Below are 11760 nucleotides of genomic sequence, written 5' to 3' on the forward strand. Positions count from 1 at the left end.
TAATTATGCATGAATAAATCAAATCAAAAGAAATAACCATCCAATTAAAAATAATGAACATAATCATTTGCATACCTATTAAATTGAGCATCCGACATATCAATTATTCACATTGTTTAATATTGTCATTGTTTACCGATACTTTTTCAAATTGTTATTACAAAAATGTTCCATAACAAAAAAATTTAGCCAAAATCAATAAAACAAATTATAACTATTTTTTTTGTCTTCCTAACATACATTACCGTTATTATTATTATTATTATTATTATTATTATTATTATTATTATTATTATTATTAACCATCAAAGTAACACGCTAGTAACAGAGACACACGCCCCCACATAAATAGAGATTACAAGTCTTTAATGGAAGCTTCTGGAACATGATTAAAAATGTCAAAGTTGTTAGGAGGTTTAGGTCTCCACTGTGTCCTTCCCCTCAAAATCTCAACACCTTCTTCAAATCGAAGCATATGATTGCACTCAATACTATTATTACTATTATTATTATTATTGTCACTACAAACTTCAGCTAGAGATTGTAACTTACTGTCTCTGTTACACTCCCTCTTGAATTTCAAACTCATGGCAGATAACTCATAATTCATCAAGATTGATTGTGGAATACTCTGCATATTTCAAATTGAAAGCAAAGACCATGTTGTATCAAACTAAATAATAAAGCCAAATCAGAACAAAATGCATATCCTAAAAGTACGAATAAATATAGAAAATTAATTTTTAATTAGTTAAAATTAATTATTTTTCTGTAAAACTATTTTTTAACTTAAATTTTTTAAAATAAAATTATTTTTTAAAAAATAGTTGATACTTGATATTAATTAAAAAAGGTTTAATTATTCTATTGGTCCCTATAGTTTCGTAAAATTTTCAATTAGGTCCTTATACTTTTTTTTCTTTTTAATTGAGTCTCTACACTAAATTTTTTTTCAATTAAGTCATTCTTAGTAGTAATTGGCTTAATTTTATAGGGACCCAATTAAAAAAAAATTGGTAAAAAGAAAAAAAAGTGTAGAGACCCAATTAAAAAAAAATTTGGTGCAAGGACTCAATTAAAAAAAAAGTATAGGGACCTAATTGAAAATTTCGCAAAACTATAGGGATCAATAGAGTAATTAAACCATTAAAAAATTAGTTCTTTACTTGAATTCTAGAAATATATATTAGAAAAAAAAAATTAATTACCTCTAAAATCCAACTAACATACTTCGCATTATTGACATGAAAATTTATATCTAGATCACTCCATCTTGGCTGAAAATTAACATGCACACATTACATGATATAAATGTAAGAAATTAATCAATATTAAACAATTATTTATAAGAAAAGAAAACATGCATACCTTTAAACCAGTACAAATATAATCTGCTGTGGTGTCATCAAGTTTAGGTATTTTTTTGTCATCACCTTTTATAATAATTCTGGAATTTATAAGATAGGACTCAAATTCTCTTCTGACTTCTTCCGGTATTTTAGATAATCTTCTTGTTAATTTGTTCATCAAGACAGAAACACTGCATAGACAGTATCAGAATCCAAATCCAAATCAATTGATTATAAGTTTTCTAACAAGTTGTACCAAGGTGGTTTGCATTGAAACGTACACAAGCTAAAGAAACATGCATGAAGTCGCATAACACAGTAATTGAGAAAAATTATTTTTCTAAATAGTTCCGGTTAATTAACTAAGTTATCTAACAATTCCAAATAAGTTACCAAGTATTGATTATTTGAACAAATTAAATAATTGCATTTAGTGATTATTTCTAAATCAAACTGTTGCCTTTAATTTAATTATCTAGCCAAATGAATAACTCATTTTTAAACACTCCTTATTTAGCAAAGAGTATTGCATTTTTTATTAATGAAATAAATCTTAAGTTTTATTTATTATATTTTATATTAATGATTCAGATTTAAGGTTTAAGATTTAGAGTTTAGAATTTAAAATTTAAAATTTAGAAATTAATATTTAACATTTAGGGTGTTTAATTAATTTGGTAATTTTTCTTTTTTTATACTAATTGCAAGTTAATTTTCAAGTAAGATTTGAGTAGCGTCCAAAAATGATAAAGTATGAGAGTTTATACAACAATTTTTTTTAAACATCTCTACTATTCTTGAAAAAAAGAATAGATACTCTTAAAGTGTAAAAAAGAAATATAATAATTTTTTTTTGAAATTTCGACATAAAGTTTTTATCGGATTTTAGTCTTTTACATTAAATATTGGTGTAAATTACTATTTATAAAACAATTTTCGTATAATACTATTCACTCATACATGTATAATATTATTTATCTTTATATATACACTTATGCCATAATGTCAATCTATACGACACTATTTATAAATATAATTTTTCATCAATTTTTTTTTTTCTGTCAAAGTTGATTTTCGACAAGAAATAAAAGAAATAATGTCATATTTCCTTATTTTTTCTACCAACAAGAAGATCAATTTTTTTTTAGGTTTGACGTTGATTGTTGGAAAGTGAGAAAGAAAATGTTTTAAAAGCAATTGATTTATATACCTTGAGGCTCTATTCAACATTTGATTTGTTTTGAAATCTCGCACAATCCAATTGAAGCGCACAGCATTCATTCCTGCAGTAGATAACCAAGTCTGCACTTCCACTACATCATCCCTATAATACAAATATATATTCTGCCCTTTATATTCATGAAACATAAGGAAGATTGCAAGAATTTGTTTTTCGGATAATACGTCAAAAACAAATTAAAAGAAATTAAATGAGAAAATATGACAACAACAAAATTAAATTCCATAAGGCTTAATATACAGGGAGAGAATATATAGTACAAGACTTTTATAATTACTTAAGAAAGCAATATATTATTATTATTATTTAATTTGTCCAAAAATATCAAGTGAACAAGTCATTTTTATATTTACGTTTAACCAAGTCTTTTTTTTTTTTGAATAATGTGACAAATAAATTCTTGAAGATTTATATTTTAGATAGATTATTTTTTTTAAAAAAAGTACCAATAAAATCATCTAAGATAACAGATGTGGATACACTATCTTCAAATTAACTCTTATGATTAGGGTAAAATGTCTGAATTTGAACTAATTTGTCTACGCTTAAAAAACTTTATTGATACTTTTTTTTCTTTAATGACTAATATGTCTAAAATGTAAATTCTAAGGGATTTATTTATCACTTTATTTACTCATTTTTTTTTTCATGCATCTCCTCTTTAATTTGTTTTTCAATTGTTTTTCATTGTGCCAATAAACTATTAAACCAACTATAGTTAAACTTAGTTATCAAAATAACTTAATCATATAGTATCATCTTAATTTGTCAACATAGCTAAAAAATAAAATTAGTAAATAGATTTATTGTTCACATAGTAATATGATTACAGGATCCCGCTAGGGAGATAATGAACTATTTGTACAATGGTTATTGAGTTATACTATTTAGAATAAGAGTACAAGGGATAATAAACATCTTCTCAAAAAATTAGTTTAATTTTTGGGTTCACCAAGGATCGAACTCTTGACCTTTTAGATCTAACGCTTTAATACCATGTCATGATACCACTCATCCCAAAAGCTTCAGCTGATGGGAAAAATATAATACTAATAATTATATCTCTAATACTCCATAAACCTCCATTATACACATTGTATAAATATTTCATTGGCTCCTCATACTTTCCCTTTTTGTATATATGGCATAAACTAATTGGAGAGAGTAAATCCTTTTATTTTATTCTTAGAGCATCTAATAATAAATGACACAAAAATTTGTTATGAATAAATAGAGTATAGGGGTATTAGTGTAAAATAGTGAGTTAGTTAGTTTGTTGCACTGTGTAATAGAATTGGTTGTTCTGATATTTTGTTAGCATAGTGCTGCACTCTTGTAAATCAACTCTAATATACTTTCAATTCAATATACTTTATTGTTTTTGGAATCATTCTCAGTCTTCTCTTAATCCCTTCATGAATGTATAGGAATTTTGTTTCATAGTCAAATATCAATCGATCTCCTATAAACCACTCAACCAAATCCAGTGAAATATATATGTTATAGAATCATCATTATTCATTGCAAATTAAAGATCAATATGATTAAAATTATAAATATATAGGAAGACTTACCATTTAGGATAACGATAAGTCGAAACCTGCATTTCACTATACACCCATACTAAGTTCCTTTTGATCATTTCTTTCGTAGAACCAGCTACATCATCGTGGACCCCAAGTGTCTTACAGTGATAAGTTATAGAGTGCTATGAAACAAATAATAGAGCGAAATGAGATAACAATATTATTCTATGTTACGGTATACATGTCGTAAATGATAAAAGGTTAGTTAAGTTAGTTATATTTAAGGAAGTTATAAGTTTGTTAGTAGATTCTGTTCTATCTCTTAGCTAAATATATAGAATATGGATCTTCTAAATTTTGGATTTTCACTCTAAAGGATAAAGTGTGATCTTTCATGCTTAAATATTTTATTTTTCATATTTTATCTTTTTCCTACTTATGAAATAAATGGTGAGAGATCACACTTTACTCTCTAAAGTAAAATTCAAAATTTAAAGGATCTAAATCTAAATAATATATATATAGAAGAGCAGAGGAAGGTGTATGTACTGAATCAATGATCCAATACACACATTGAATCACATTGCTCTCTCAATTGTTCTCTCTCTTTTTTTCTCTTTTTCTCTTCTTCTACCTTGTTTCTAGCATACCTATTATTGTACAATAAATAAAAAATTTAAGATGAATTTGAATTTTAAGTATTGCACAGTAATAATATCTTCAAGTTCTTTGTACGAATTATTGCTTTGTGGGATCATTTTAATGGACATCATCATATTTCTCAGTCATACTTTGTGTATTTTCATGTTGATATATATATATATATCATTGAGATAATGTCTGTTAACTTTATTAACCATGTCTTAATTTGTTTTCAGAGCTCATGTGTATGATTAAGAATGATGATGTTTAAGGACAAACCTGAAAATAGTTCATCAAAGTCTCAATAGATGCTATTCCATTAGCATCAACTTCATATGCTCTGATAGCAAAGTTTTGACGAATAGAAGATGTGCTAAGAACTCTGGAAAACTTATCATCGCTATTATAATTTTGGGAATTCGCCTTAATTTGTAAGCCACCACAACAAGCACGCTTCATTCCAAACCCTTGTCCTAGGTTAGGGCCACATTTGATGCCTTTCTTTGTACCATAGTTTTGTGATGGTAACATAACATTGTGAAGTGAACACGCTGAAGCAGCAGTAATCAGTGGTACCATAATGATTTCTACAAACATATGTACGTATTAAAGCATGTAAAACAAAAGAATAGTTAAGAAAAAGAGTGTTATGGGCAGCAAGTTTTGTGATTTATAGTCATCAATTAGCCATCATTAATATTTTTAATGGTGTAGGATTATTCACTTTTTTTTGTTAGTTAAATGCTGCCTGACTTCGTAAATTTTCTCATAAAAAGAAAGTTAAGATGGATAATTTTTCAAAGAGAAAATATTGGGACCAATTTTTAGTTCACTAACATTAACTAATTTTTAGTTCTTAATTATAAAAAATTCTACTTTTTAGAAAAAATTAGAGTTTATAATTTAGTATTTAGGATTAAAAGTTTATAATTTAGAGATTAAAATTTAAAATATAAATAAAATAATTATAAAAATTCTATTTTTTAAAAAATTCAATTAATAATGAATTCATGATCTGTTGAACAAAGACTGGGTGTTTCATTTTAACTTAATTGTGAAGGAAGCCAATTCCATTGCAGACCTTTTAGCTAGACAGAACGTAGAGATGCTGAGTACTTAGAATCGCTGCAACCTTAGAATTCTCTTCTTGAAGCTATTAGTAGTGAAGCAGAAACCTGTTGAGGCTTGAGTTTTTTTTTTCTCCTTTTTGTTTATTTTACTGTTTATTTGGATACCAAAAAAATGCTATATATAAGAGAAAAATCATTGTTATATATGTTTAGGTAAGTACCGTGTATCTTATTAGGTAATGGTTGGCACCACGGATGTGAAGTATAATGGAAAGGGTGGTTCAGAAACAACGTAAAACAGATTATTTAATGCTATCGTTCGACTACGGTCAATAAGTCTATAAGTCGTTTGGTTGTAGAATTGATGGGTAGGTTTAGATCTATAAATTAAGTCGATCGATAATTCTCTGGAATCTAGATGTCGACTAATATCAATGCTTCGAATCTTTAAATAATTTGGAGTCAAACCATGTATGGGTTACTAGGGATCCCACTAGTTTAAGTGCTATGTGGGCTAATGCCTCCATTTTTTTTTAACAAGATGGACTTAATGAGGTGTCAAGCCTTCGGAGTGTGCACTATAAAAAAATTCACTTAGTACCGTACGAATAAAATTTGCTAGTAAATTTATTACAGTCAAAGTTTGCATCGAAAACAATCCAATAATAAATATATCGCTAGTAATTATTTATTGTCAAATTTATTCTTCCAATAATAATTTGGGGTGAAATTAACGGCAGATTTTAATATAAAGATGACAAAAATTTCTTGATAATTAGTAATTACCATCCAATAATTTCCGAACTTTGGCGCTAAGTGATATGATTTCGCGCTACGTTACCGTTGAATAGTTTTCTTTTTTTTTTTTCTAAATTTAATAGACTCCGATATCAATTTTCAATAATTAATAGTCAAATTTCAATTAATAAAAATCAAGTAGTAATTTATCTAAAAACAATAATTTATGGACTATGTTACGTGTATACTAGAATCAGCCATCCATATAAAATATATGCCAGAATATAAATATATGTTGAAAATAAATTAAATCACATATATATTTATACACAGTTGGTGGTTGACTTTAGTGACTGATTTTGGTGTACAAATAGTATTTTTGATGATTTATATATATTGCAAAATATCAAGTATGCAGAATAAAAACACAGAAGAATAAAATGCTGTCAAATAAATCAAAACAAAACCCTAATGACTACTGGTCCTGATAGTAGTCATCGTCATCGTCTCCCTGGTCCTGCTAAGGTGGCAGTCTAGGTGGTGGTGTCGGTGCCTGTCCTAGGTCCTGTGGAGAGGAAGAGGAGCCCCCTCCAGCAACACCGCTGCATGTGCTCATAGTGTGTCGCCATTTATCCTTGCATCTGTTGAATATGCTTTAGCTCCGGCCTGAGCTTTTCTTTTAGGGATTCTGTCTTTGCATCGCGAGCATCCATCACTTCTATCCGTGCAAGAATTTCGTTATACCTCTCTTTAGACTGATACAACTGTTGAGCCTGGTTATGAAAGCTCTGGGTGAGGACAAGAACCTGCTCCCGCAAATCAACAACCTTAGAATTGGCAGGACTGGTGGCTGAGACGGACAAAGCCCTCAAGGTGGAGGTGCGGAGGTTGTCGGTGAAAAATAACCCCAACCGGTAGACACGATTCATGTATGACTCAGTTGCGGTCTCGTACCACATTGTATCAGGATCAAGTACAGAAACAGCGGAGTTGTTGCCATCCTCCCACTCTATTGAGATTGTTGGGTCGTGGCCTCCGACCTTTGTGTGTAAGATTCTTACGTATCACGTTATATACAAAAGTGATTATAACGACAATTAATTGAAACACATCGTTATATGTTCTGATTCAAAACATGACGTTTTCTCACGTAATAATCCTGAGACTGATGACTAGCAAATTTCTCCTTATCCTCTTTCAAGATGTGAGTATACTTGAAGGTTTTCGCCATCATTGTCTTGCAATCCAACAACCTAGACTGCACATATTGAAGAGATATATTAAATCAATTGATAATTACATTATATGTCAAAGAAAAAACTAATTTAACATACTAAAACAAGTTACATACCATCCTAATATTTATCTTTATAAAAGTCGCTGACCCGCCAATATATTTGAATGACTTGGCAAATTTTCTGTTGGCCATATTTGTGGCTCGGTGATGACCTAAACCCCTCATTAGTCTCCCAATAGAAATAGAAGACCTTCTTAATGTTCGGACGGAGCCACTAAGTAAGGTGGTTGCACCTCTTACGTACGTTCTTAAGCATCTGTTGAAGTTACCTCCAATGGTCGAATATCTTCTTAATCATGTCATCATGAGTTTTCTCTCATATAAATTTTTCCTGCACAAGAAAACATTTAGCACCAGTTAATCAAAATTAAATACATAATTAAACAAAATAAAGATATAAACTAACTAAAGTTTGATTATGTAGAGTTTTTACCACCCAACAGGGATCTTTTTGTAGCTCAGCCATGGATTGTCGTACATCAGCTTAATGACGTTGTTATACTCTTGTCTCTTGTGTACATGCATTGTTATTTGGTGCAAACCTATTATTGAAAAACTTAAGATTAATAAATACAAATGTTATTTAAGAACTTCAAAATAAATTTCATTTAAAACCAATTAAAATAGTACTCGTGCTATCAAACCATCAGGCCAAATCGTCATCCGTACGACCAGTGGCGATGCTGGGGCATCTAGCTAGGATCCCTGAGAGGATTTCAACACTGCGGTGTCTCTCATTGAAGGTGGCATCATTAAAGTAGTGGTCTGCTGAATGGGTGGAGGAGGTGGAAGAGTCCATTCTCGTGAAGTAGTAGGACAACTGCCTAGAGGAGGGATGGCGTGGCAGGACCCACATAGTTAGGATTAGGGACCATGATAAAAGGTTGATCCTGTAACGACTTAGAGGAAGCCGAGGTAAAAGGTGAGGACTAAGAAGTCCCATAGGAGCCAGTAGTTGCCCTACCTCTACCCTAACCACGAGGCTGTCTCGTGACATCCCTACTTGTCGTCATGCCTACCTGAAACAATGTAATTATATCATAAGCTAATTAAAGTTTAATAAAGAAATATATAAGATAGAACTAAGTCTAGCGTGCATTGTAATTATATAGTCTTACTAATTAAATTTAAACATATAACAAGCTAGTTAAACTATATTTATGTTAACCTTATTCGGATTCATCATCTTTTTTCTCTGGTTCATCCTCCTCTTCCTCTGGTTCTTCTTCTTTCTCTTATTCTTCTTCTTCTTGAATATCGTTGTCATCTACTCGTAGTGTCTCGTTATCTATCATAAAGTCAATGATGTCATCATCCATAATATTCGACCTAAGGGTGATCAAATCACCAGTATCAACCACAATCTTCGAGAGAGTTGGGTCATCAATTTGAAAAGGTTCTTGACCTTCCATTCCTTCAGACTTGATGCGACCTCTTGACTTAATCTTAACTACAACCACCCAAAGGGTGATTCACTTATCAAAAGACTCTTGGGCATAATTTGACTTATACTTAATACTCATCATTCTAACACATGAAGACAATTTCGAGTGAACGCACCCCTCAAGTAAAGGTTTCGTGGCAGATTCTAACAGATGATGAAATCACTTTACCTCCAGATTAGGCTCTTATTCAGCATCTTTCATATCATTAACACCAATTGTATTAAAAATCAATATTTTTTGTTATTATTTAGATCGACTTTAATCCATTTATATCTCATTTAAATTTTAAATTAATAACTTCACTACTATTAACGTTTATTTGTATTGAATTTATTAAATTAGATTAATAACTTCCTCACTACAATTAACTTTCTCATTATTCGTAGGTAGTTTTAAATCACTAATTTTATAGTCATACTACACATCCATGTAATTATATATCCAAGTTCATCCAAGTTGGCCCAATACCAAAATAAATCCAATACCATTAAATGAAACGTAAAATACATGCGCCCAACACACACGAAACTACTCTTGCCTAACGCTTCTTCTCTCCTTCTTCTTCTTCGCTTCTCCCCGCGCTTCTTCTCACGCTCGTTTACGCACGGAGCATCTTCTTCTTCTTCGCCTTTTTTTTCGCGTTCCTCCTCCTCCTCATTCTCCTCCTTCTTTTTCGCGTTCCTTCTTTTTCACATGTTTTCTCCTTATCGTCATTCTTTTGTTGTTGTTGCTGTTGTATTTTTTGTCTTTTCCTCCTTCTTTTGGTGAAGAAGCAGTAGAAGGTGAGGAGAAAAAGTTTTGAATTGTGTAGAACATAAATGAACCAAAATATTATTATAGTAAAACAATTGTATAGTACTAAATGAATGGAACATTATCCATTATATAAATTCAAATTCGAACATCTTTTTGCATAATGAACCGAACACGTACTCATGGTGAAACAATTGTATAGTACTGAGTGAACGCAACATAATCCATTATATAAAATCAAATTCAAACAGCTTTCTGCATAATGAACCGAACACAGTACTCATTGTGAAACAATTGTATAGTACTGAGTGAACGAAACATAATCCATTATATAAAATCAAATTCAAACAACTTTCTGCATAATGAACCGAACACGTACTCATGGTGAAACAATTGTACAGTACTGAGTAAACGAAACATAATACATTATATAAAATCAAATTCAAATAGCTTTCTGCATAATGAACCGAACACAGTACTCATGGTGAAACAATTGTATAGTACTGAGTGAACGAAACATAATCTATTATATAAAATCAAATCCAAACAGCTTTCTGCATAATGAATCGAACACAGTACTCATGGTGAAACAATTGTATAGTACTGAGTGAACGAAACATAATCTATTATATAAAATCAAATTCAAACAGCCCTGCCTACAATTTACAGATTATCAATTCAATTTAATTCAATACACCTCCGTCCATTCAATTCAAATTCAGTTCAATTCAAATTAGCAATTGCATTCCATTCAATTCGATTCAAAATTGAATAATCCAAACTTCGTCAGTTTGATTCTTTAAGAAGAATAATCCAAATTGCTCTCATTCAATTAATTTGAAGTTGAGTTATTCATTGTTTCGATTAAAAAGTGCAGATCGAAGAAGAAGACGTGAGCAAAAAAAAAGTTTATGTTGCAGCAGAAAGTTTACGTTGTGCAAAGCTTTAGATTGCAGCACGTTATATGTAGTGCATGTATGACGAACGAGTGAGTGAAAAAGAAAGCACGTCTGGCTAATATTTTTTACATGAATGTAGAGTATTATTGCTGTTAATTTCTTTCCGTTGTTTTGCAGTTGATTTGTAATTAATTTTTTAAAAATCTGCCATTAATTTTGCCGTTAATTTGCAGTTGATTTATTTTTCAAATTTTAAACATATATATATATATGAGAAATGTTATTTTAATAACTACAAATAAATTTACAAATAATAACTGGGGAACGAATTACTCAAATCAGCATCCTTATTAGTTATTGAATAGTATTAACAAAATTCTAAAATAACTTAGATATTTTACCTTTTACTATAAGTTTTTAAGCTATGTTTAATTGTTGAAATAGTACTTGTATTATATTATATAAGAGAACAATCATCGAAAGCTATTATATATATGTTTAGGTAAGTGCCGTGTAATTCAGGTCATGGTTGGCACTTGGCACCATGGATGTGAAGTTTAATGGAAAAGGAAGTTCGGAAACAACGTAAAACAGATTATTTAATGCTATGTCTAATTCTTATGAGGATGTGTTTGGAATCAGAAATTATTTTTGTGTAAAGTGACAAGGTATATCTAAAATGAGTATAATATATAATGATGTGTTTATTGGATGTATTATATTTGTATAGATTATTAGATTTTATTAAATAAAAATTAAAAATTAATATAAAAAATTATTAATAGACTTTAATAAATACAA

The 11760-nt window shown here is 29.8% G+C and overlaps 1 protein-coding gene across 1 annotated transcript; it reads right to left on the bottom strand.

Moving 5' to 3' along the window:
* Positions 1-355: 355 nt before the first annotated feature.
* On the bottom strand, positions 356-5336 carry LOC107471251 (palmitoyl-acyl carrier protein thioesterase, chloroplastic-like). The gene is made up of 6 exons (XM_016090707.3): positions 5037-5336; positions 4164-4297; positions 2560-2673; positions 1369-1540; positions 1209-1277; positions 356-631 (listed from the first exon to the last, which is right to left on the bottom strand). Exons 1-6 carry the CDS (start codon positions 5334-5336, stop codon positions 356-358), a joined length of 1065 nt encoding a protein of 354 aa, XP_015946193.1.
* Between the last annotated feature and the right edge of the window lie 6424 nt (positions 5337-11760).

Source organism: Arachis duranensis, chromosome 1 (genome assembly GCF_000817695.3).
Source record: "Arachis duranensis cultivar V14167 chromosome 1, aradu.V14167.gnm2.J7QH, whole genome shotgun sequence".
Taxonomy (NCBI): domain Eukaryota; kingdom Viridiplantae; phylum Streptophyta; class Magnoliopsida; order Fabales; family Fabaceae; genus Arachis; species Arachis duranensis.

Excerpts from the sequence above, each read along its gene's own strand:
- LOC107471251 (XM_016090707.3), bottom strand. The coding sequence starts at position 5,336 with ATGGTACCACTGATTACTGCTGCTTCAGCGTGTTCACTTCACAATGTT. Across the intron at positions 1,541-2,559 it reads ATGTTGAATAGAGCCTCAAG|TGTTTCTGTCTTGATGAACA; the intron begins GTATATAAATCA and ends CTGTCTATGCAG. Across the intron at positions 632-1,208 it reads ATGTTAGTTGGATTTTAGAG|AGTATTCCACAATCAATCTT; the intron begins GTAATTAATTTT and ends TGAAATATGCAG.